This window comes from Manis javanica, chromosome 15 (assembly GCF_040802235.1).
Source record: "Manis javanica isolate MJ-LG chromosome 15, MJ_LKY, whole genome shotgun sequence".
Lineage (NCBI taxonomy): Eukaryota > Metazoa > Chordata > Mammalia > Pholidota > Manidae > Manis > Manis javanica.
In genome coordinates, this window is record NC_133170.1 from 68,674,501 (window position 1) to 68,701,780 (window position 27,280).

General features: G+C 36.5%; 2 protein-coding genes across 8 annotated transcripts in view; one reads left to right on the forward strand and one right to left on the reverse strand.

The window, feature by feature from the left end:
- The window catches only part of RAD9B (RAD9 checkpoint clamp component B), a 35,088-nt gene extending 14,732 nt beyond the window's left edge, over positions 1-20,356 (forward strand). For 3 of the 5 annotated variants that reach the window (XM_017665973.3, XM_017665972.3, XM_037014059.2), the window contains 4 exons: positions 5,553-5,802; positions 6,339-6,461; positions 7,664-7,904; positions 8,403-10,833. In XM_017665973.3, the coding sequence (XP_017521462.2) occupies positions 5,553-5,802; positions 6,339-6,461; positions 7,664-7,904; positions 8,403-8,528 (740 nt within the window). In that variant the 3' untranslated portion in view covers positions 8,529-10,833. Of the gene's footprint in view, positions 1-5,552; positions 5,803-6,338; positions 6,462-7,663; positions 7,905-8,402; positions 10,834-18,705 lie in introns of those variants that run through there. The other 2 variants (XR_012125404.1, XM_037014058.2) reach the window with 2 other exon arrangements.
- Positions 1-27,280, reverse strand: part of PPTC7 (protein phosphatase targeting COQ7) — a 58,032-nt gene that overhangs the window by 12,201 nt on the left and 18,551 nt on the right. Inside the window, exons 2-6 of one of the 3 annotated variants that reach the window (XM_037014061.2) lie at positions 25,836-26,015; positions 20,369-20,567; positions 17,090-17,213; positions 15,369-15,498; positions 10,350-14,099 (exon numbers count right to left, since the gene is read on the reverse strand). In XM_037014061.2, coding sequence (XP_036869956.1) covers positions 14,041-14,099; positions 15,369-15,498; positions 17,090-17,213; positions 20,369-20,567; positions 25,836-26,015 — 692 coding nt within the window. In that variant the 3' untranslated portion in view covers positions 10,350-14,040. The other 2 variants (XM_037014060.2, XM_037014063.2) reach the window with 2 other exon arrangements.

Below are 27,280 nucleotides of genomic sequence, written 5' to 3' on the forward strand. Positions count from 1 at the left end.
TTGTTCTTATACTCCACAAATGAGTGAAATCATTTGATACTTGTCTTTTTCCGCTTGGCTTATTTCACTGAGCATAATACCCTCTAGCTCCATCCATGTTGTTGCAAATGGTAGGATTTGTTTTCTTCGTATGGTTGAATAATATTCCATTGTGTATATGTACCACATCTTCTTTATCCATTCATCTACTGATGGACACTTAAGTTGCTTCCATTTCTTGGCTATTGTGAATAGTGCTGCAATTAACTTAGGGGTGCATATGTCTTTTTCAAACTGGGCTGCTGCATTCTTAGGGTAAATTCCTAGGAGTGGAATTCCTGGGTCAAATGGTATGTCTATTTTTATTTTTTTGAGGAACCTCCATACTGCTTTTCACGATGGTTGAACTAATTTACATTTCCACCAGCAGTCTAGGAGGGTTCCTCTTTCTCCGCATCCTCACCAGCATTTGTTGTTGTTTGTCTTTTGGATAGTGGCCATCCTCACCAGTGTGAGGTGATATCTCATTGTGGTTTTAATTTGCATTTTTCTGATGATTAGCAATATGGAGCATCTTTTCATGTACCTGTTGACCATCTGAATTTCTTCTTTGGAGAAGTGTCTGTTCAGCTCCTCTGTCCATTTTTTGATTAGCTTATTTGCTTTTTGTTTGTTGAGGTGGGTAAGCTCTTTATATACTTTGGAAGTCAACCCTTTATTGGATCTGTCATTTATGAATATATTCTCCCATACTGTAGGATGGCTTTTTGTTCTACTGATGGTGTCCTTTGCTGTACAGAAGCTTTTTAGTTTGATGTAGTCCCACTTCCTCATTTTTGCTTTTGTTTCCCTTGCCCAGCGAGATATGTTCATGAAGAAGTTGCTAATGTTTATGTCCAAGAGATTTTTGCCTATATATTTTTCTAAGAGTTTTATGGTTTCATGACTTACATTCAGGTCTTTGGTCCATTTCAAATTTACTTTTGTGTATGGGGTTAGACAATGATCCAGTTTCATTCTCTTATATGTAGCTGTCCAGTTTTGCCAACACCAGCTGTTGAAGAGGCTGTCATTTCCCCATTGTATGTCCATGGCTCCTTTATCATATATTAATTGACCATATATGTTTGGGTTAATGTCTGGAGTCTCTATTCTGTTCCACTGGTCTTGTGTCAGTACCCAATTGTCTTGATTACTGTGGCTTTGTAGTAGAGCTTGCAGTTCGGAAGTGAGATCCCCCCTGCTTTATTCTTCCTTCTCAGGATTGTTTTGGCTATTCAGAGTCTTTGGTGCCTCCATATGAATTTTAGAACTATTTGTTCCAGTTTTTTGAAGAATGCTGTTGGTATTTTGATAGGGATTGCATTGAATCTGTAGATTGCTTTAGGCAGGATGGCCATTTTGACAATATTAATTCTTCCTACCCAAGAGCATGGGATGAGTTTCCGTTTGTTAGTGTCCTTTTTAATTTCTCTTAAGAGTGTCTTGTAGTTTTCAGGGTATAGGTCTTTCACTTCCTTGGTTAGGTTTATTTCCTAGGTATTTTATTCTTTTTGATGCAACTGTGAATGGAATTGTTTTCCTGATTTCTTTCTGCTAGTTCATCGTTAGTGTATAGGAAAGCAACAGATTTCTGTGTGTTAATTTTGTACCCTGCAACTTTGCTGAATTCAGATATTAGTTCTAGTAGTTTTGGAATGGAGTCTTTAGGGTTTTTTATGTACAATATCATGTCAGCGATAAATACTTTTAATAGTTTGGTTCATCTCCTTCTACACCTCAGTGCTAACAGGAGATTGGTTAAGTGAAGGTAATGAAATACTATGAAGCTGTGTGTGTGTGTGTATGTGTGTGCATTCCTTTCTTTCTGAGTGTATACATCAAAGATGTTTATTGAAGCATTTTTGTAGTGGAAAACAGAACACTGATACACATGTAAAAATTATAAAAATGTACTTACTGTCATGGAAAAATAGGATACATTATTGAATACATTATAAAATCATGCATGTATGATCATATTTGCCTTTTAAAAATTGCACATAAAAGTTGAATAAATATTAGGAAATCAAATTCAACACCTCAATAAAGAAATAATATGCCATGATCAAGGGGGATTTATTCCAGAAATGCAAGGTTGGTTCGATATTGGAAAATCCAATAACATAAAACACTATATTAATAAATTTAGGGAAAAACTGTATATGATTATCTCCATAGATGCTGAAAAGCCTTAGAAAAATTGTAACATTCATTCCTGATATAAAATACTGAAGAATATAGGAACTAAATGACACTTTATTTTTTTTTATTTTGGTATCATTAATCTACAATTACATGAGCAACATTATGGTTACTAGACTCCCCCCATTATCAAGTCCCCACCACATGCCCCATTACAGTCACTGTCCATCAGCGTAATAACTGACACTTTCTTAACAGTATGAAATACGTATTTTTTACATATACCTAAAGCCAGCATCCTACTTAATAGGAAAACACTAGAATCTTTTCCACTAAGATCAGATGCCTACTGTGTCCTCCACTATTTAACATTGTACTAGAGTTATTAGTCAATGCAATTAGGTGAGATGTTACAAGATTTTGTTAAAGATAACAAATGATAAGTTATTAAAGATATGAATGAAAAAGAAGTGAGTGAAAACTATATCTTTGTATCATTCCCATTAGAAATTTTATTCTTTTTAGATCAATTTAGATAACTCTGGCATTTAAAACAGTTTGATTTATGTGAACTTGTAGCAGACCCTAGCCTGTTGGGAGTTAAATAGGAATTTACAATTTATTACAAATAACACATTGAGTTTATTTTTGAACAAAGATATTTGAAAATAGTATACAGATATTGTGTGTGGGGATAAGGTGGATTAGGAGGAAATTGCATACAGTTAGGGAGACAAAAAATATTTTTTTTCCTCCAATTTCATCACTTTTTTAAAAAAACAGCTTTATATATAATTCATATACTAGTTGATCCACTTAAAGTGTATAATTCAGTGACTTTTCAATATATTCAGAGTTATGCATTCATCATCACAGTCAACTTGGGAACATTCAGTCATATGTATTAGCAGTCACCTCCCATTTCCTCCCAATCCCCATCCCAGCCCTAGTCAACCACTGATCTACTTTCTGTCTTTATGGATTGACTATTTCAGGACATTTCATATATATGGAGTCATATAACATGTGGCTTTTTGTGTCTGGTTTCTTTTACTGAGCATAATGTTTTCAAGGTTGTTCCATGTAGTAGTCATGCATACTACTACTTTTGAATTTTTTTGCTGCTGGATAACCCATTGTAATGGGTATGCCACATTTGATTTATGTGCTCATTTGATGGGTTTTTAGGTGTTTCACTTTTTGGCTCTTATGAATAGTGTTGCAGTAATAGTGCTACAATGTTTTTGTGGACATGTCTTCATTCATCTTGGGTATTTGCTGAGTCATGTGGTAACCCAATGTTTCTTATTTTGAAAAACTGTCAGACTGTTTTCCAAGGCAGGTGTACCATTTTACATTCCCACCAGCAGTTTTATCAGGGTTCTGATTTCCCCACACCCTCAATATTTGTTATTGTCTACCTTTTGGATTTTAACCATCCTAGTAGGTATGAAATGCTGTCTTACTGTGGTTTTGATTTTTATTTCCCTAGTAACTAATGGTGTTGAGTATCTTTTTATGTGTTATTGGTATTAGCATATCTTCTTTGGAGAAATGTGTTTCAATTCCATTTTTCACTTGGGTTGTCTTTTTATTGTTCTGGATACAGTATATCCAGCCTCTTATCATATATGTACTTTCAAATATTCTCTCCCACTCCATAGGTTGTCTTTTTATTTTCTTGTCTTGAAGCACAGTTTTTAATTTTGATGAAGTCCAATTTATCTATTTTTCTTGTCACTTGTGCTTTTGGTATATTGTTTTTTAAATTATAAAAGAATATGTAGTAAGGAGCATAATAGGCATAATGACTGTATCTTTTATTATCTTAAAATGTATGTCTTAAGTTCCAAACATAAGGGGCTCATCATGACTGTAGTTGTTGAAGAAAAATCGAAGTCCAATGACCTCTTCTTGAACAGAAGATGTATAGGATATGGCATATCTCTATTCTTAATAAGCAAACATGATATGGAAAAATCTACATGAAAAATTGTAGGGTGTATTTGTTAGGATTAACTTAAACTGGGAGTGACAGAAAACATAAAATAAAATAATAGTGGTTTGTGTGGATACTCCATGATCGTCAAGGTATCAGATTTTTCTGTCTTGTTTCTCTAACATCTCTAACAAGTGACTTCCATCTCACAGTTCACACAAATGTTCATAGCAGCATTATTTATAATAGCCAGAGTGGAAACTACCCAAAAGTCATGAACTTGTGAATGGATGTACAAAATGAGGCAATCCATACAACTAATTAATATTACTCAGCAATAGAAAAGAATGAAGTACGTTGGTACATGCTACAACATGGATGAGACTTGAAAGCATTAGAAGCTAGACACAGAAAGATCCTATTGATAAGAAATATTCAGAATCAGTAAATCCATAGAGACAGAAAAAAAGTGTTTGTAGGGACTGGAAGGAAGTGGAAGTGGGGAGCAATTGGTAATGGATGTGGGATTTCTTTTTGGGGTGATGAAAATGTTCTGGAATTTAATGGTGGTTGCACCACCTGTGAATATACTAACACACACACTGGAGTGTGTACTTTCAGGCAGTGAATGTTATGTATGTGAATTACATCTCAACTTAAAATTTTTACATGCATCTTTAACCCTGTTTTGTAATTTAGTATGATACCTCTATATTATCCGTTAGCCCTTTTTGTTAGTATTTTTTGAAACAAGATGGGATATAATGAAATAAAATATAACTTTGTTGTTTTATGTTAAGCTGTATTCATAAAGTTCCCTTTAGAATACTTTTCATGGTATTCTGGTTATTTAATTGTTTTTAATAAGCCACTCCAAAACATAGTAGCTTAAAACAATTTATTCTTCCCTCTCATGTTTCTGTCAGTTGATGGGGCTTAGAGGGGCCGTTCTCACTTAGGGGTGTCTCATGCAGTTGCAGTTAGATAGTGCTGGATCTGGAATCATCGAAGACATCCAGGATGATGCACTGACATGAGTGGTAATCAATGCCTGAGGCTAAGCTGGGCTATAAATCAGAGTGACTGTACACATGTGGCCTTTCCATTAACTTGGACTCCTTACAGCATGAAATCAGCGTGGTGGCTGAGTTCCAAGAGAGTGCTGCAGGATGAAGTGGATGGAGGATAGAGGAAGTGGGGGCTGCTGGTCTCTTAAGGCCCAGAAACCAGCGCCAGGTCACTTCACCTATATATACCCTATTGGTCAAAGCAGTCAGAGAGTCCAGCCCACCCACCCAGAACATAAGACACAGACCCTACCTCTCAATGAAGGAATGTCAAAGAATTTGTGACTATTTTTATCTTACCACTTAGTTATATTTTCATATTAAAATTTAACAAGTACCTCTGGAACTAATTGTATTCTGTCTTTTCCTATAATATTGAACAGATTTGGCCAATTCTGTGTACAGTGAGATGTTTGTCGGCCCAGATGAGTTTGATTTATTTCAAATTAGAGTTGATACTGAAATAACATTTTGCTTCAAAGAATTAAAGGTAAACAAAAATGTGTCAAATCAAAAATTTCACTGGTATATTTTTATGAGGATTTCAATTTTTGTTTTTTCCTTCCAGGGAATGCTGACATTTTCAGAAGCTACACATGCTCCTGTATCTATTCATTTTGATTTTCCTGGGAAGTAGGTCCTTGGGAACTTGCCTGAATTTGTATTTTTTCTTTTGTTATATAGCAATAATAAACCCTTTAGATCACTTTGCGATTAATTCAAACCTCAGGAATTCCTTTACTACAAACACTTACCAAACTTAAATTTTGAAGGATGCCATAACATGGCATTTTTTAATTGACAATCGATGTTGAAAGATATATTCTTCTGCAGGGTGAAAACATTTATAAATTTGACATGATGCTGAATACATTCCCTAATTATAAATTTATACATGGCTTAACCAAGTTAAGCCATGAAACTATGATACTTTGTATAATCAGCACAAAAATTTCAAATGAGATTGGGTTGGGATATTTTATGAAACTGGATCTGATGATTTCTAAGGGCCTGTTCAGATTTTAGGATTATGTTAATTTGTGAAATGACAAAAGGGCCTTCTACTTTCACTATTTCTTTTTTCTCCACAATTAGGTAGTTTTCTAAAGTTTTCCCAATGCCTATCAGAAAAATGAATGTGATGTTTGCTTTGCCTTTGCCTTTTTTAGACCAATGTCTTTAAGTATTGATGATATGTTACTGGAAGCTAACTTTATTTTGGCTACATTAGCTGATGAGCCAAGTAGAGCATCTTCTCCACAATCACTGTGTCTTTCACAAAAACGAAAAAGGTAAGGCCATGTTTTAACTTCTTTATTGGTTGGGGAAAAGCCACTGCAATCTCACTGTGAAATAAGTGGCATTCATTGAAGAAACAATTGAGTAAAACATTAGAAGATCAAAAATTTTGAATTAGGAAGAGCTATAGTATGGCAACATAGAAGATCATAATCTTGCATTAGATACTTGCTTTTACTCTTCTGATCTAAATTTAACAGGACTGTCTGTTTTACCTTTGCTATTCCCCAAAACTCATTTCCATTTTTAGTAGTATTTTTAAGGAGTGACATACGGACAGCCATTGTTTTTCTCTTTTTTTTCTTATGTCTCTCTTTTTTTTTTTGGTGGTGGGGGGGTGCTTCACCGTAAAAGTGACATAATATTGCAAAATACAGAGAAGTATAACGAAGAAAATAAAAATCACCCACAATTGCACCACCTAGAGGTAGCCACTGTTAACAATTGGCTCACTATATTTTCTTCCACTTTTAATTTTACATATGCTTTGTACAGTTAACCCTTGAACCACATGGGTCCACTTATACACAGATTTTCTCAGTAAATAGATTGGAAATATTTGGGAGATTTGCAACAATCTGGAAAAATATTTTCTCTAGCTTTACCGCAAGAATACAAAGTATATAATACATATGACTTACAAAATACGTGAATCGACAGCTTGTTATGGGTAAGGTCAACAGTAGGCTATTAGTTAAGTTTTTGGGGAGTTTAAAGTTATATGTGGATTTTCGACTGTGTGGCAGGAGCCAGTGCTTCTGACCTCCATGTTGTTCAAAGGTCAACTATCTTAAAACACCACCAGGATCATACAGAGTATGTAGTTTTGTATCCTGTTTTTCCCCACAAAGTATATTGTGAACATGTTCCAGTATCACTGATTGACTTCGAAACATGGTTTTTAATGACTGTATAAAATTGTCATACAGATGTAATTTGACTTTTTTTTCCTAACTTGGCCCTGATACCATATTATGATTGTCTCATGCACACTGGGTTGCTTTACTAAAAACTTGCATCTGTAGTATTTCTAAATAATCATGTGTAAATCTCAACTTTGAACAAGTTCCATGTTATTTCAAAATATTTCCTAAACCAGTGTTGTTATTGTCATCCCATGTTGCTCCATTAGTTATGTAAAAATATTTATTTCAAAGTAAATAACTTGTTCATTTAATCCCTATTAATACCTCAGGTCAGATCTGGTCTGTTCAAATTCAAGGACTGGTAAAAATGCAACCAGCAAGGTCCCGGAATCTATCTCAAGAAAAGTGGCATCAAAAAGCCTTTATCCTAATGAGACGCTCAGAAACATTTCCACACTGGAAAGCTGTGGCAGCCCTATAACAAAGAAAACAAATGGAGACGTTACTGAAGTACCAGAAAGCAGTGTCAGCGACACAGAGGAAGTGCCAGGGTCTCCGTATCACAGGAAGGTAAAAGAAAAATGTTGAGATTTGAGCATGTCTCAATTAAGAATTCTCATCATCTATCTCCAGCCGACCCTAACTATCATGAAAACTAATTTTCCTACATTTTGATAGGGGAGAGGCGAAACCAGTCTGAGGCGGATAAAAGACTGATTTATAGAATGTCAGAACAAAATAGTTAAATAATTAATAGCAATTTCTAACAAAGTATATTCAGAGTTGAGATTTGGGTCACTTGTTTTTTGACTACATTATGATTGTTCATAACATACTTATCTTTGAATACAAGCAATATGCTTAAGTCAGGGAAGGGTTTTGTTGTAAGATTTTTTGGACCAATCATTGGAGGTTCTGGGTTGTTCCATGAACCATCACTATCCAAGTTAGGGAAACCATATTAGCCATGTTATCTGGAGCTTTCACTCTAATCAAAGTTTTCACATTAATCAAAGTTTAATGAGCACTTCTTTGAATAAACAGTGGAATTATTTTTTTTTCCTCCAGTTTTCTTGCATGTTTTTTGGAGCAGTTTCTAATGATCAGCAAGAACACATCAACTACCCTTTCAACAGTCTGGCAACAGCAAGTGACAGTGAAGAGGACACGAATGACAGCTTTCCAACATTCTAACACTGAATGATGGCTGAGTCGGCCCCACCCCATTTACTGGCTCACCTGCACCTCAAACTGTTTTCACACTTGGTCTGTATTATCTTGGACTTCCCTGAAATAGAAGAGGGGCTTTTGCTTTTCTAAACATTAGCTCATACAACAACTGTATCTAGAAATAGCTGCTTGTCAAGTGTATATAATTTGCTTTAAATCCATTATGTTACTTGGGAGGCAGAATTTTGTGTGCAGGGATAAAGCTCATTAGAATCATTCAGTTCAATCACATTCACACTACACCTTTTAACATTTTCTTTACCAGTTTTACAAAGGTGTTTACTTTCTTCAGCAGCCATTTGGAGTGCATCAATATGGCTTGTATAGTTTGGTGACTAGTAGTCAGGTAGCTTTTGTACTCAACTGCAAACATTTAGTTTTGGTACTTTCAGATATGGTAAAAAATTATGCAATCTTTCCTCATGTAATGCAATGACTTTTCTAGTCTGTTGCTTTTTATATCTTAACATTTTAAGTAAAATAACCTCTGGGAAAAAAGCCGAGAAAAAAAATACATAGCTACCCCTTTCACTTTGGAATCACTTTATATGTTGTAAAATTCTCTTATAGCCTTACATTGTTCTGCTTCTCAGATATGATTTAATTTTACAATGTGATGTAGTCAAGAATTTAATAGAAACAATGCCAGAAAATTTCTCTTATCTGCTGTAGAGCAGCAGCAACCTCCACTCACAACAGCCTGGAGTTGGAATCGAATGAGGTGGACAATGAATCTTTCTCTGTTCTTTCCTTCTTTAAGAATTAGCTTTATACCTGCACAGACTAAAAAAATCTGGCACAAAAACAGTTATGTAGTATCTTGTGATACATGCCTTTCTTTCCTGTGAACCTGTTTATAGTCAATTATAACCTGACAAACTAGACTTCTTTAACATCTTACTGTTAAGTCTTTGTGAAACTATCAAATCACAAGGAAATATTAACTGGCAAGCAACTATTGTGAGGAATTCATGCACAGAAGTGCCTGAGTGGATCAGTAAACTTCAGAACTGTGAACAGAACTCTAAAACCAAAATGAATTTGGCTCTTGTAGCTTAGTAATGAGTCAGAGCTACCCACAATAACCTAATAAAAACTCACGAGCATCCCAAAATGTTCCTCAGTGAATGAAAATGGGCTTTCACCAAGCTTTGTGTGAAAACTGGCAGTGCCCACATAGTTTCAAGATGTCCTTTCACACTCTGGGCTAAAGAATTATATACCTTATGCTTACATTAGTGATTAACACTGAATTTCACATATTGCTAACAAATGCAGATAACTACACAGAGAACATTTATACACTGATTGCAGGTCTCTTTGCCAAAGATAAAATTTCTGGTTCATTCATCAAAATGATCAGGAGCATTTAGGCTATGAAGGCATCATTAATTGCCTGGATGAAGGTAGCATTGGTCTGTAAAAAAAAATAGTTAAATTGTATATACTTCGCATTTCAGAATTTGGCACCAGATTTTTTTGTGGCTTCACTCCAAACCATTTGGAAGATGCAAAACACTCCACCAGGAAAACATCTATATTTTAAATTCAATTATCAGTCCATTTTGACAACTCTTTGAGAAGTTAAAATGATGTAGTAACCCAGCTGGTAAAAAAGAGCTAAGGTGGATAAACTAGCGAAAGACAGGAAATGATAGCTACAAAGTATGGAGTCACTGCTAGACTAAGAGGCTTGGAAATGAGGACTTGGTAGAGACCTACAAACTCAATGTCAAGGGCTAGTGTCTTATTTAGTTACTATTCAAATTATAAGGACTGCACAGATTAGTATAAATACTATATTTATTAAATATCTTTACAGTTTATTTAAATGTATTTACAGAACTATTCCTGCATAAGTTATATTTCAGACATCCAATTCAGGTCACTGACTCTTGGGTAAGATAAATGATGATAGTCTCAACAGAAAAAAGAGGCTCATTAGTATACACAAATTCAAAATTGCTTCATTATTTAACCATCTTTGCCACAAACTACCTGCTAATAAAATTTTGACATGGACACTGTCAATTTTTAGTTGAGAGGTTCAATTTTGCAAAGAAATTCACATTTTTTTAAACAAATAGAATCCAAATGCTTTCTGCTTTATATTTTTGGTTTTCTAAGATTTTAATTTTTTGATACTGTAAAATTTGCTAAATGCAAAAATGTGACACAGTTTCCAGGGAAATTGGATGCTGTAGGTTCTACCAAAGATAGCTGGTATAAGGTGACAAGGAACCACAAACTTTTCAAAAGTACAAACATTTACAGTTCTAGCCAATCTTGTTTACAATCTCCAAAATGCTAAAAAAACTGACATAGTAAATTCCCACAACTCCTGCCTTGTTACTTGATGTGGTTTAGTAGGTTGGTGGTACTGAAGGCTACTGTCTGTCTAGAACAGAGTCAGCCAATAGGAGAGGACACTCTCTCATCACGCACGCAAAACCTGAAATCTAGCTTCTAATCTAGACACAGCCCAACTCCCGGACATGCAACCTTGGAATGGATTTTTTTGTGATTTAGTACCCATCAACCATGTCAAGCCAGTACAGTAATTCAGAACAACATCCCCCCCACCCTCAATTTCTTCTTTCAGTTTTGTAAGAGCCTATGGGCTCTACTGCATACCATTCAGTAAATTTTTGTGCGCAGGCAGCTTTAAGTACACAGGAAGAAATAAGGTTCTGATATGTTTAGAGTGCACATTTTAAAACAGAACAAAATAAAAACTTCAAGCATATGATAAAAATATTCACTTTTATAATACAGTATTGCTTTATAAATATAGATGGAAAAGCTATAAACTTTACCGGTCTTTGGTGCATCCAGAGAGGGATAATTTGCCATTTGTAAATTAAAAGTCCAAATTTTCTTTTGTTATAAAAGTCCATTACATGAGGCAAATGTGTGTGTGTTTTATACTATTTGAATTAAAATAACACACACATCAAGTTCAGAATTAGACCCACGTATATCTTAGTCACACCCATGAAGACTTGGGTCTCGTGACCTGGAAAATTCCAGTATGGGTCTAACACAGCCTCTGACCCACTGAGAGTAGCAGAGTTACTTGTTAAACAGCACTACAACTGAACTCAGGTGGTCATAAAATTAATGTGTAACACAAAAAAGGGAAAAAGAAAACAAAAATATTTTGTGTCACTAATCTATGGGCCAGGTCCAAGGTCGGTTCCACTATGAAACTTATTTCTTGTCCCACTATTTTCAAAGTCACTGGAAAGAACACACTGTCAATTTCTAACAATCATATCTCAAAAAAGACTAGGTGATTAAATGAGTTGTGTAAAACACCACCAATCTAGCTTTATAAAGATTGTGTTTGATGGGTTAAATGAGAGCAGAGAAAAGCCAGTGACTTGACCATACTGCTCTTACCAGTAATTAAACGTAGGCATTGAAAAATTAATGCAGAGGCTACATACATCTAACCAGAAATAATTAAAAACCCAAACAAAGGAACTGAAATCTTCAGCCTAAGATGTATAAATGTACCTTCCAACAAAATCCTTCTGGATGCAACTTTCTTTACTTTTTAAATACACAGAGACTGCAAATAGTTTGTGCAAAATAAATAACCCGCCACTTGCCACTACACTTCCATATTTTATCATAGCACAATGGGTCCTCATTATTTAAACAGTCTCCCCCTCCCCTTCCCACCCCACCCTATCTCCTCTACCAACAAGGAATTCCATTTTGTTAAGTTAGGGTAGTTAAGGCATTCTGACATGTAATTAAAGGTGATTCAAAATAGGTATCTAACATTATGCCAATTTAGGAATAGTAGATAAGTTACTGAATGGCTTACAAATGAATAACTCATTCTTATAAATGAAATGCCTGTTACAAGCATGATGCATTGAAATATAGTAATGACATGTACATGGTACATGTTAAACAATTTTAAATAAAACAAAAGCTTGACAGTTACTCAAATATACAGTACAAATTCACAAAACAATATTTTAAAACAAATTGAGGTAACCTCAAACATAAGTTTTAATGCAATAAACCAGGGAGTAAGTATCTCCTTTAGAGAGACTTTTTATATTTTCTCATCAGGTTTGATTGCATTTTCATCTATACACCAATGTTACCTGACTTATATATAAAACATGGCTTTAATTTAAGGATTTCTAAGTATATATTTTTTTCTACCACCGAGTTAATGAAGGAAAAAACTGACCCCAAAATATATATCTTTACAGCAGTTGACATACATAAACCTTGTTAAGTTTGAGCTTGCAGATAAGGGGAAAACTGAATTTAGGGTAGTTTTATGAGGCAACTGTACATTGCTTTAAGATGGCTATTCAGAAACTGTAAACATTAAGCTTGGTTCAGAAACCCTTACATTTCTGAGCAGGGCAAATAGATGTCAGATTATCACCAGTTTTCCTCATGGCCTCTGTGCTGCTGCCCCCGTCACAGTGCGGCTTCCACGTGGACACCCTGCATTTGATGCTCGCTCTACCGAAAGCACGGTGACTAATCAAAGATCTGAGGGTGAGACTAGGAGTAGCATGTCCATCAAAAGCCTACAAAACTCAAAGTTAACAGTTGTCCCTTCTCTACCCATTGGGTCTCTGGGTGTAGAGCCCCCATGTGGAGGCATCATATTAGACAGCTAAGAAGATTTTCAGCCATAACATTAAATTTCTAGGCTTTGTGGAGTTCTACACTCTTGATATTTCCATTAAAACTTTTTGGTAAGGAGTCTCCCCCACCTCTCCTGCGCATCAGGCCACCAGCCTGTGATTTGGACTAATCAATAAACTGCCAAAACTTTCATTACATAAATGCAATTTAGCATCTCTTAAAAACCACAAAACATTTGCACCCACAGAACTAAACTGAATTTTTCTTCCGATTTGTAACAAAAAAGCCCCTGGAATCAAGATTTCATAATCCAGGTAATGCTTCAGAGAAGAATTACAAGCCCCTGAAAAATAGGAGTTTATAATGGAAACAAAAAGGTACACCCAATCATCATAACAAAGACTGTATAGTACATGTGTAACATTTCTTTTGATGAATAATATGTTTTGAATAGATGTACCATAACATACAATTTGTATTAAACTTTTAAAATCCCTTTCAGATACTGTAATTTTGAATTTACCATTATTCAACTTTCAATATTTAAACCACTTTTGAAAAGTAACAGCCATTTTGGCTTTGAAAAACCTCCATTCCATCACATGAAGTGAAGGGCAAACTTCAAATCTTGATTCTCTTCAAAGCTGCTGGCAGATACAAGCTAGTGAAAGACAGTAGTGGTTCTCAACAAAGATCTCAATGGAATCTCAGAAAGATAGGCATTGGTTCACATCATTGGCCATTGAGATCAGTGGCAAAGAAACATGGTCCTGCCAGCAGGATCAGCACACATGGCAGGGGAGAATTTGGAAAGATGAAAGGAAAAGCAGGAATTGACAACTCAAGTGAGTCAGTCTGTATACTCAGCCACTATTGAAAGAAGGACGGTGATGTCATCTGGCTTTCCACCTAAAATGAAAATGAAAATGTATTCACATAGTTTAAAAAAAAAGTCAATAAAAAATGTAAGCCTAACAATTAGCATGTATAATGTGGGAGGAGGCACGCGGAGGGCTGTGCAACACAGAGAAGACAAGTAGTGACTACAGCATCTTACTATGCTGATGGACAGTGACTGTACTGGGGTTTGTGGGGGGGGGACTTGGTGAAGGGGGGAGCCTAGTAAACATAATGTTCCTTATGTAATTGTAGATTAATGATACCAAAAAAATATATATATAAGCCTAAGTAAGTACCATGCAGGTCTGATTTGTCTGTATACTCTATTAGAAAAAAATATTTGATAGAGAAATGTTAAACAAAAACACCAAGAAATTACATGCAATTTAACCGAAGCTTTTAAAAAAACCTTCCTTGCTCTTTTAAGTGAGAGCTCTGTTAAAATGGCCACCAAATCCTGTTTTATAGATATCACAGTAAAGACAAAATCTGGTTAAGATAAATTCTGCCTGATGAGAAAGTTGCATGCTTCTACCTACAATCCTAATTTGGACAAACATATCCAATGTTTTGAAACTAGGAATAGTCTTGTATTCTAATTTGCCAAACAGCTATGGCATGTGCTTTTTTCTATTTTAATATTTCCTGGAGGGCTAAGAAATGCTTTACATGTTATAATACTGTATCAGTAAGAAACTGACCAACTTTACTAACTCTGATATGCGACCACCAATATACCATCCCAGCTCTAAGACCGAGCTACTGGCCTGCTCCCAAAGTTACATGCCATCAGTAATAGAAGGACGCTTCAAGCAAGGACAGTCTAACACCGTTTTCCCGTTCAAAATTGGCTGTGGCAACTGGCAGGCAAATACTGTCAATGAGTCCCAGAAAGCCAGAGGAAGGGAGACATGAAAGTCAGATCCATGAAGGGCAGAATGTTAAACTGTCAGGAATGTCCAGTCAGAGTTTGGAGGCCTTTTGGGCTCACACCCAAGTAGTGCAGTGGTGCCAGAAAAGGGCTTCAGGTTTCCCCTGTTTCTGCAGCCAATGAAGTTCAGTTCTGAAGGGCTCTGTGGGGAAGACATGTTGACACGCACTTGCTCTTGTCCTCCAGGGTTAAAGCCTGCTGGCTTTGCTCAGAGCCCACGGGCTCACAGCTGGAAGAGGACACCTCAACATTCCCACCCCTCTAGTTTACCTCACTCCTCAGCCCACAATGCTCCTATCCTGCTATGTCCCAAATGAGTCTCTATGACCATCCTAAAGAATGCTTACCTCTTACATTCAATCCGTTGTCACATGCAAACTGTGCAAAAGGTGACATATAATTTGGGTCATAGGCCAGCTCATGGGCTTGCTCAGCAATGCTTCTTGCCGTCTGCTGTATGCTCTCGTAATTTGAATTCTAAGATGAAAGAATGAGGAGTTAGTTTTATCACAATACCTCACATGATTTCTACATACCAGTATATTTCTTGCAAATATCAGTCTGTAAGACAGTAACATTGATCTAACCACAGTTTTCACCATTTAAGTTTCATCTATTAGATATTAAAACACTATGTCTTGAGTAAAAGAGACAAGACTACCAGTGCTGCCTGTATAACATGTCGGTCAGAAAGTCCTTTGCTAGGGGTGGTTGTGGGCCCTGAAGTTTGGATTTTCATTTTTGCTTTTTTTCCCATTTGAAGTTCTTAAGGTATTCTTGCTAAAATGGGATAGGAGTGAAAAGGTGGACTTTTGTAACACTTTAGGGCTGACTTCAAAAGATTCCTTGCTTACGAATGAATGCACTCCTGGCCAACCACAGTTTGCTTTCCAAGTAAGAGCTGCCAGGTGTCCTACTGAAAATATATTCAGAATTTTACATCATGATGAAAGATTCTTGTCTAGCTGCGTAATCTTGGGCCATATCCTTATCCCTTGCTGCTTCAACTTCATCATCTGTAAAATGGGGATGGGAAACAATGTCCATTTTATCTAACATTCTAAGATTCAGAATAGTCTCAGTACAGATAATAATAGATCTCCACTTCAATGTCCCTGGCCAATCTTTCTCAAATAGTAGCTCTCTCTATTCTGTTCCTTCATCCCTTCACCTTGCTTTATTTTTCTTCTTCGTTACCACCAACATAGTATCACCTATTTATTTCTCTGTATTAGCTATCTTCCTCCACTAGAACGTAAGCTTCATGAGGGCAGGGAAGATGTTTCTGCTTGCCACCCTGTCACCAGACAGAGTACAGTGTTGGTACATATAAGCAACCGATCTTTACTGAACCCCCCAGACAGGCACAACACAGGATTTCATGTGCACAGTCTCAGCTAATCCTCACCACAACCTTATAAAATAGGGCCTTTCTGTATCCCTCATTTTAGGTGAGGAAAATATTGCTTAAAATGTTTAGAAATTGACTCAAAGTCATACTGATTAGTGGTAAAAATATGAGAGAAGACTAATTTTTCTCAGTACTTTTACAAAGCCAGGAGAATACAGAAAGACTGGTTTTCGCTTCCTTCCACTTTCTGTATGGGCCAAGTCTGAACTTTTTTGTTACTGGTAACCTGTCAGACCATATCAAGGCCCTTAGATGCATGCTGCCTTGGCGGGCTCTGGTATAAGGATTTCCTATGTTTCCCAGCATCAACAACTGCTGGGGTTTGTTATAAGAGGAGAAAAAGACAACCAGGAGCTAACGCCATTAAACACCATTAAAATACAATGAAAAATACAAACAAGAAAATTCTTCATCTGGACTTTCCTACCTTTACCACCCTACTAAAAGTTTGGATGAGAAGCCTTTCTTTTCCCCCTCAAATTCTCCAACTGTGAATATTTCCATTTACAATTGCTTGAAAGATTAGAACTGTTTTTTCCTACATTCATAAAACAGTTCTTTCCAAAACTACAAAGAGAGATAGTGTAACTGAATCAATAAAACTCAGCTGTCCAGAGAAGGCCACTGCTTCCAAGGGTTAACTTTTGAGTTAATTACCTTTAACTTTTTAAGCTCCTGAAGGATCATATAATCAGGCATGTTGTCAAAGAGTCCATCTGTTGCCGTCAGAATAATGTCTCCTAACTGGACATCAAAAGATGTGCTATCAGCAGCATCCGGGCTGTGACAAGGACAGGGTAGGGGCAAGGTTAAGAGAGCCCTTTAGAGGCACGGTTCAAAGTTTTCAATAGATACTATGTTATAATGTAATTAGGCTTTAAGAAAAACTTTAATAACAGTCAGTAACAGAAACAACCACCTGAAATTTCTAAGCTTAAAAAAAATAATTGAAAACTGATATATTTCAAAAGCTTAACCCAAACTACTAAAACTGAGTTTTGATGATTAGTCACATGTGGCTTAAGAGGAGGAAGGGTTCTTTTCTGAGTCAGAACTAACGTGCCTCTAAAATCCTAGTGCAAATGAGTCTTTATTTCCTAATTCTTTAGAGCCAAATTCCATCTTCTTTTATTCATTTTCCACACATCAGTTTCCCTGCAGGCTTGACTCTGGTTCTCAGGAGGATATGTTAGAATGGAACAACTGAGCACATGGAAGAGAGCACGCAAACCCTATAATAATTAATTCACAGAAAATACCTACAATGGTATTTCTTACCAAAGTACTAGCAATTGCTAGCATATTACTAGCAATACTATGTTAGTATTGCTAAGTAATACTCTGGCACAATAAGGACATGTGTCTCCCGGGGTTTACAAAGTGCTCATCATGCATGGGGGTTTAATTATTAGTGTGCCTGGCACATGGCAGATCTTTAAGAAATATCTAATGAATGAAGAAACAAAGTGGCCCTCCAAATTGGGGAAAAAACTCTTTTTAATATATTGTTAATGAAGAGAACAAGGCAGAGATAGTGTGGGGAGGAAGATCCATAGATATAGATACTTCTACATGCAAAGAATAAATCTGGAAGTTCTCAGAGAAGCAGGTAATAGTGGCTGCCTCTGAGGGAATGTGTGGCTGGGGCAAGGATAGGAGGCAGATTTTTCACCACTTCTTTTTGTGTAAAACTTTAAAAAAGATAGATGAGAGATGTTTTTCTCTGACAACACCTGATGAAAACAGACATAAGAATGAGGAGAAAAACCCCACATGGGGAGAAAAGAACAGATCATATACTTGAGGAGTTAATGGCTCCCCAGAGGCCAGTTCTCAGTCATTTCCAAAGACTAGCTTCACTGCTCCCAGGCTTCCAAGGTGAGATGCCTGATAATCTGCCTTCACCTATAACTAGGGAACAAGAGCCAGGAAAAAGTTCATACAATGACGAGGAAGAGAGGGTCCAGAACCAAAGCACCCTGAGCTTGACAGAAAAACTCCAAAACTTGTATAAGTGATATGTTATAAAATTTGTGAACAGAAAACAGAAACAAACAACCCATCCATTATCTGTTGGGAATTTATACAAAGTGCACAGAAAATTTCTGGTTAATCTTCTCTTGACTGAGGAAAGAACTGGCACATCTGAAGTTCTGTGATGGGCTTTGGCAAGGAACAAATTAACTCTCACGTATACATTTATACAATAAATATTTGTAAAAACAGTTACTAATGTAAAACCTATAAGTTAAGGTTAAAATAATATTTTACAGGTAAAAGGGACCAAGAAGAAAACATGCAGCAGGGGAAAAAAGAAAAAAGACAGTGAAACTGGTGGAAACAGGTCGATTTCTTCTATGGAATAAAGAAGAACAATACAAGATACTTCATGTTCGCTCAGTCTTTGAAAACTAATCAGTTCTAGAAGTTTAGATTAATGATGAGGTTGACACTGAAGCTCTGTTTTATGCTAAGGTTCTTCTTTCCCCAGGAGTGTCCTTTGCTATTCTGCCTGAGAGAGACTCGCTACCATTGGACAGTTCATCCTCTTCTCCCAACACTCCCACCCATGAGCTTGGTGTTCCGCCAGCTGCATTCTGCCCATTTTGATTGAACATACTGTGCTGCTGGAAACTTTTGACTGCACTGAAACACGAGCTAAAATCACATGCTAGCAAGCTGTCTCTGGGCTCCTGGGGAAGCAACCTCCACTTCGCTGGCACACCAAGCTGAGTGCTGCCCTAACCAGACTGTCCAAAAGATAGTGTGTGAGATAGAGCAGGGCTGCCCCAGCATTTAGAAGCCAAAACGAGAAGAATCAAATCAAGGAAAACTAAAACAGTGTCCTCCAAAAACTGTTAGCTGAGCTCTACCAAGGCCTTGGGATTCTGAGTTCTCCCCACTCCAATATGGCTAATATTAATGTGTATTACATCCAACTCAAGAAAGATCTATAATAAAATATTCTTCCAATTATGGTAATCCAAAAGTAGTAAATGTTTCCTTTTCTCTAAGAGTTAGCAACAGACTTTAGATAAGCAATGCTGAATACCTAATTATACAATACATTCATTGAAGTTTAAAAGATGGCAGTAATAATCATTTTATCTTAGTTTGGACTTATGATCTGGCTTACTAAGAACTGTTAAGTAGAGTCAACATGCAGTTGCTAGAATGCTCCTCTTCTTACAAAAGGTTGATTACCCATTTAACATTTATGAATTACCAACAATGTTTGTGCCAGGCCCTGTCAGGTTGTTAAAGGCAATGAAATCTGAGATTGTTTTAGCCTTACTCTGATCTCAGGAAAGATAAACTGTAAACATTGATTAAAAATGTATATTTTGGAAGGTTCTAGACAATTTAAAAATGAGCTGAGAGAAGGCGTCAGAAGAACACATCAACAGCATCATCACAGAACATATCCAAAACTACTTTGACTCCATTTCCTGCAGGTTAACTTTGCCCTCACAGGTTTCACACAGACTGCAATTTCTTTTTGATGCATATAATAGGAGGCCCTGAGATTCGGGAAGTTATTCTGATAAAGCAAACGTCTGTTTGAGCTCTTCCTTAACAACATATGCAAAATCTTGCACAGGCAGTGGCATGCATGAACAATGACTCATTTCTCAGCACAATTTAACAAATACAACTGTAATGTACCATGTGGTCTTGGTATGAAAACCTGACACTCTGTAAGCCTGAAGTAGTGTTTCCATAGTCTTGTCAAACTACTGGGTGTTTATCAGAATTCAACTTGGCTGCAATGTCAAGTTCAAGCAAAATATCTTTCAAAGTCAAACTAAAAAGGTCCTCCTGATAACATTCTCGGTATGGCTTCTTTTTTCATATGAGAATGGTTAAGGGGAATGGGAAGGAACCTGTGGGTGAGCCATGTCCTGCTCACACTTAATGGCCAAGAGGAGAGGTTACCTGTCACTCAAGACGACTCCCTCAGCCTCAGGTGGTGCGATTGAGAGTTGGAATGGAGTGTTGAAGTAATGCTGCTGCTCATCTGATCTGTGGACAACTTCGCCACCCCTCACAACCAGAAAGCCTGAATCACCCAGGTTTGCCGTGTGTAAGCGGTGGCTAGTTCTGTCCAGCACCACAATGCAGGCAGTACTGCTACCTAGAAACAAAAATAATCTTCATTTATTTTCTCTTCCTAGGCTGCTCTTGCATACGCATTTTTATAGTATCACCCCAAAGAGCAACATGCCATAATTTGAACCTCCTTTGCCTAAATAGGACCTTTTGTAGATATGCTCTTTATCTCCAACAAATGTCAATAGTAACCTCATCAGGGTCAACATGGTGGGGACAGGAAAAGGGATTTATATTATACATAGTAAGTGAGCCACTAAGGTCGGATTTCTTTCATTTGTAGAGATAGAAAATGACAAATATGGCTGGTATTTAACCATACGATTTTATTTCAGTAGGGCTAATCTATGCCAACTGCTCAAAAGCACATTATTGAGATATTAAATTTTAATACTTAAAATGCCAGAATAAAAATGTTACATTTCCTTGACATTTCTTATTAGTTATTGGCAGGAAGCCTTCTCCAACAAAATTCACTAACATTTAAGACAGGGGACATACCTATAATTTTAAATCAGATTTCCATCTGTTGAGGTCATGAAGAACTTTTACTAGAGACTGACTCACTATGAAGTAACAAGACCAATTTTCCCAGGTAACCAGGAATCAACCAGTTCACTTTACAAAGACTACTAATGTTGAGAGAGAAGAGACCACATCCCAAAGAGATAGCAAAAAGCTCCTGTGTACCTTTGTACACACAGCTCGTGTGACGTTTCCCAGACTGAGAGGGGGATCGAACAACTAGTAAGATCACTTTCACATACTAAAATTTAAACCTCTACAGTTCACCAAGATGTAAATGGTCTGTAAATATTTGAAGAAATGATCATCACACTAGTAACCATTTTACCTATGAATTTAAGAGTCATAGGAGGATAATGTATGGTGTTGGCAAGAATGCATGGAACAAGGTCACTCTCATTCCATGATGAGAGAGAAAAACTACACAGCCTTTCTAAAGGGCAATAAAGCCCTGAAAAATGTGTACAGCCCTTGATCTAGCAATTCTGTTTGTGAGAATTTGTCCTAAGAAAACATTTAGAGATGCAAACAAGACTAGTATAAAAACACTATTTAGGATCAGGAACAACGGGAAACAACTTGAATATCTAAAATTAAAGGATTGGCAGGAGAGGGAGGTTGGGTGAAATAGGTGAAGGTCATAAAAAGGTGCAAACTTCAAATTATAAAATAAACAATTCATGGGGATGAAAAGTACAGCATAGCGAATACAGTCAATAATATTGCAATATCTTTGTATGTTGACAGATGGCAAACACTTACCATGGTGAGCATTTTGTAATGCACATAATTACTGAATCACTATGGTGTACACCAGAAATCAATATAATATTTTATATCGACTATACTTCAATAAAAAAAATAAAATGAAGAAATCAGTTAAATAAATCACAGTGAAGTCTATACGCTCTCACATAATACTCAAGAGTACAGACTCTCGAGCCAGCTGGCCTGAGTGAATGCTGGCTCTGCCACTTACAAGCTGTGTTATCTGGGGCAAATTATTTAACCAATCTGTTTCTCAGTTTCCTGACCTACAAAAATAGGCATCACAATAAATACCTCATAGAATGGTCTGTGAAGATAAAATTAGTTAAATCGTGTTAAACACTTATAACATTGTAAGTTTGATAGTTACTAAAACTGTTATAGAAATACATTTGAAAATGAAAGACAACTTACTTGAAACTAGATTACAAGCTAGTATCAAAGTTTTCTTTAAAAAAACGTGATCTCAAACTTAACTGTACATCAAAAAGACTGAAATTTACTCTAATTTTTTTAGAAAAGCAATAGCAGGTAAAGTCTAAACTGCTAAGATGACAGTTAAAAAGCAAAACGAAATGCACTTACTCTGGCAATCATCTAGTAATGTATATAATTATCAAGTCACTATGTTGTGCATCTGAAACCAATATAATATTGTGTATCAACTTTATCCCCCCGCCAAAATGAAAAGTAAACTGGGTGTGGAACCAGATGTGTTAAATCCCAGTGGTCCATTGTTTTCCAGTTGTGTGACTGTCGGCAAGTCATTTATTCTCTCTAGGCCTTAAGTTTCTTCCTAACAAAATGGGGAATAAAAGTACCTATGAACCTACTTCATGCAGCTATTTTGAGCACACAGTAGATTAAATTCTGGTTATCATTACCTTATGCAAAACATGCATAGAAAAAAAATCAGGGTGCATAATTACTTAAATATTAATAGTCTTCTTAGTGGAATTATGGGTCATTTCATTTTTGTTATTTTTTCCTTAATGAAAATGTATAAATGAAATACACACACACACACACACACACATACATATAAAATAATAAAATGAAAAAACACTTAAATTTAAGGACTTGTCTCCTGGTAATGTCCAGAAATTCTATTTCCTTGTTATCTACAGTACATACATGGGTACTAACCTGACACTCTAATGCTAAACTATCTACTACTCATTTGTTAATGGTCAAAGAAGAGAAAAACACAGGTGCTGTAACAAACTGGCAGTGTTGTCAGATTACCTACTTCACAGCTTGTATTAGAACTGAGATCACCAATTACCCTTCCTTCCTAACTCAATGCACAAAATCTCCAATCATTTATTATTAATAGAATCACCATACAAAAGATATTCTCGAAGCTGGAGGGATTAATCTGAGAATGAAAAAAGACAAATAAGTAGCACAGCCTTGAAAATTCTGCTACAGGAAGGACTCATGTTGACTCATTATTTCACACTGACAAAGCCAGACTATCATTTTGCTATCCTTGTGGCAGTAACCTACTGAGTTAGAATCAAAACGGTCCTCATGAGTGACAGAGCTTTAATATGCAAAGCAGAACCAAGGAAGGAAAGCTTCGCCTTACACAATTATCTGGGCTTGGAGTGTATATCACTCCTCTGCCTCTTCAAATTACTGATGTGCACATGGCTCAAGCCCTGACAGCCTAATAGTGGGAGAGGAGCTCATTATTCTTATGTATTTAGAGAGCAGCAAGCAGGCAAAGAAAAAAAGAAGTGCTGAGAACAACAGCATCGGGTGTTCAGACAACTGACCAATCCAGACACACACCCAAGCAAATCCCTTATACTAAAAGTAAAGTATTTTTATTATCTGACTCCTTATTTTATAAACTACTACTAAGCCTTTTGAGTAGCAGAGAGAAAGGGATAACCTCATTAGGATGGATCCCTCAAATTCTTAAAATATGCTTCGTAAGACCTAAATCCAGTTATGGTTTCTGAAGAAATACATGTCAACAATTAGCCCACAATGCCAATCTAAATCTAAAAGCAGCTAGAAATTCTCAAGAAATAAGTGGTATGGCTATCAGCTTTCCCTTTATATTGGAATTGTTATGGGCTTTTTAGCAGCTGCTGAATTAAAAAAAGAAAAAGGATGAACTAATCTTGTAAACTTATCATTATTTGCAATTGTACCTGAGGTCAATACAACTCAGTAGCCCATATCTGCCAAAATATGCTTGAGTTTAATTACAAACATCTTAGAGATGTATAGATTAGATGAGAGAGAAGTGTGTATGTGTCAAACATTGTAAGGAAGGATTATTTCATTATGTCTTTCAGGAGAAAAAGTAAGTATAATATTCCACCTAAAAAAACCTCCAAATTTAAGGTCACTCAGTTACATGAGGGTGAGTAGGAAAAGGAAATAGGGATAAGGAAGAAACATAGCAAAAAACAAAGCTTTCAAAGTGCAAAATCAGAGTAGTTTGTTTTGTGACTTCTTATTCCAAGTCACAGTAAACAGCTGGGGAGCATTAGCAGAAGACTCATGGGAACATGCAGAGTGGGGCCCATGGAATCTCTGTTGAGGCTTTCTGTTAGCTGGTAGACTACTAGATGGTATTCTGCAATGTCCTTTTTCCTTCAGCTTGTTTCTGAGTATTGCATGAAGCTTTGAGTCTTTCCTTTTCACACATACACACAATAAAGATCTCTCCATTTAACATATGAAGGAGGGGTCAGAGGTTAAGTAGTTTGTCCCAAGTCATACAGCAAGTTGACAGAGAGGTGCTAGAAATAGAATCTAGAATGTTTCACTGTGCCAAGCAAGCTCCAGATTGCATGTCCAAAATAGTGGATTCAGACAAAGTGAGATATTGAAACCTCAGGACAAGGTTTCTCTTCGCTTAGAAGGAAAACAAGCTGGTTAGTCACAGCGCAGAGAAGATAGAGGATGGCAGCATGATAACAGGAACCCCTTATTACAAAGCATTTAAACTGAAGGCAAGATTCTACAAAATGGAGATCTCCATTAACACTGAACAGAGGCCGATTTTAAATGTAGATGGTGACTGGGAGGGGAAGCCTTCTAGTAATCAGAAAGATGCTGGCAATTAGCAGAAACTTAATAACACCCTTCAGAGAGCCTTCTTAGAAGGCTGGTAAGTTCCCAGGAAACCATTTAATAAACAAATGTAGAGGCATGGCCAAAGGATGCTGCATTAGCATACCAGATAAACAAACAATAGATATTTGTAAGTTTTCTAGTACAAGATTAACAGGAACCTATTTTGTGCCATGCAACTTCAGGGACTAAGCTTACTGCTAGCAGTCTGGGATGCCTATCTGCAACTTAAACTCCCCATAGGTAATCAACTGAATTTTACATGCCAGACCCCATACTCTTACTTCCTTTCTTGGAGAAAACCACTATCCTGAATTATAAAACCACTTGCTCTTCTTTCTTCTTTCATCATATTTTAGAATCTCTAAACAATACAGTTTTTATGTTTTTGAACTTAAAAAAACGGAGTCAGACAGGTGGTATTCTGCAATGTCCTCTTTTCCCTCAACATGTTCCTGAGTTGCTTTAAATTGTTCCTTTTCAAAATGTGTTTTTCAACTATATATGAACTTTTAGGTTGCTCCCAGTTTTCTGCCATTATATACATGTTACTACGAACATTCTTGTACCTATCTCTTGATACACAGATGTGCTAGTTTCTCTAGTCTACAGTACAGACTTAGAAATAGAACTGCTGTGGCATACTATCTGCTTATAGATAAATAAAGAATAAAGTTTTAACTTTATTCTGTAATTCCAAATTGTTTTCCAAAGTGGTTGTAGCTATTTACATTCCCTCCAAGCAGTAGTAAGTATTCTGTTTGAGCTCACGGCTCTCAATCAAAATTTGCTTAATAGGAAGAGCTTCAGAAAAAAAGCTGGGCTGGTAAGTTATCTTCTTGGTTTGTTATTAACTGTCACCTGAACTTCTTTAGAGAGGAAAACACATAGGATATCTACTTACCAAGCAAAGGTACTTTATTTTGCAGCAACTCACAGTAGCTTGTGGTGAGGATTCCAATGGGATTACTTGGGATGAACCGTCCTTCTTTAACTAACCGTTCACAGGTCCGCATTAAAGTCCCTGAGAACTGAGATGGATCAACTCCATAGTCTCTCCATCCTCCTACACCATCTGCAACCCCTGAAAAAGGGTAAAATACCTCTTTAATTTTTATAGTGATTACATGTCAAAATACTATTTTGGATATACTGTGCTAAAGAGAATATATTATTAAAATTAATTTCATCTGTTTCTTTTGATTTTTAATGAACCTGAATACCAGAAAATTTTAAGTAACATGTAAAGCTCACATTATATTTCTATTGTACAGAACTGGTACAGAGATTTTCACAGGTCCATAGAGCTATTGATGAGTCCCATCTTAGTAAGACGCCTTTGTCAAGAGGAAACAAGTGTTCAGTAAAGTCAGTAGGACATCAAAGTCAACACGATACCATTTCCCATTCAGCCCCATGCAAAACACCAAGCTAACTGTCCAGTAAAGAGGGTGACTTATCATTGGGGCAGCAACTTTCCCTATCTTTTGTGACCAACCAATAAGCAAAATTTCACTTTGGGGCAATTCCAAATTAATTGATTAGGTAATATGATGTCTGAGATCTGTCTCAAAACAACAGGGAGGTGGAGTGGTGGACTGGCAGCCATGAATGGATAACTGAAGTTGAAGGGGAGGTACACTCATCTTTCTACTTGGAGATATATTTGAAATTTCCATTATACAAAGTTTAAATGGTAATGATAATAGCTATAAAAAAGATCCTTCTGCCTGTTGTGCACAGACCAGGAAAAGGGGAAGAGTCAGGAATCTGTCTCAGTAGCTCAACTGTGAAATGGTGGCAGTGCAGTCAGAGCACAGGGATTTGGGATCCAGTGAAACAAAAGGTTTTATAGGTGGACTGGATGGGGGACAGTGGTCATGGGAGAAAGAGAAGCATCAGGGATGACTGAGATCTACCTTACCAGGAAGAAATACCACCTCTTTCTGTGTTTTTCAAGCAGCTGTGAGGATATTTAGAAATTCTTAGGAGAATTTAGGATAGTTTAATAGGAACTTCTTTTAAGGAATTCTTATTTCACTAGGGGTAAGATTTCATCACCAATTTAACACAACAATTCGTGTGAAAACACAGAATGCAGTTAAAATCCTTGCAAATCCATCTGCTGAATCATTCATTATTTTCAAACTACTGCTTGCCCACAGAATTTCTTTTTAACCAGTCTCTAGGAGCCACAATTAACTTTAAATATAAACTGATTTCATCTACAAATGCCCTTCACAAAAAAAACCATTAAAATCTGAGATAACGTTGAGAGTTGATCCTGGCACTCACTAAAAAAGCTGTCAGCAGGTTATAGAGTCTGGCCTGACATAGCCCTTCAACATT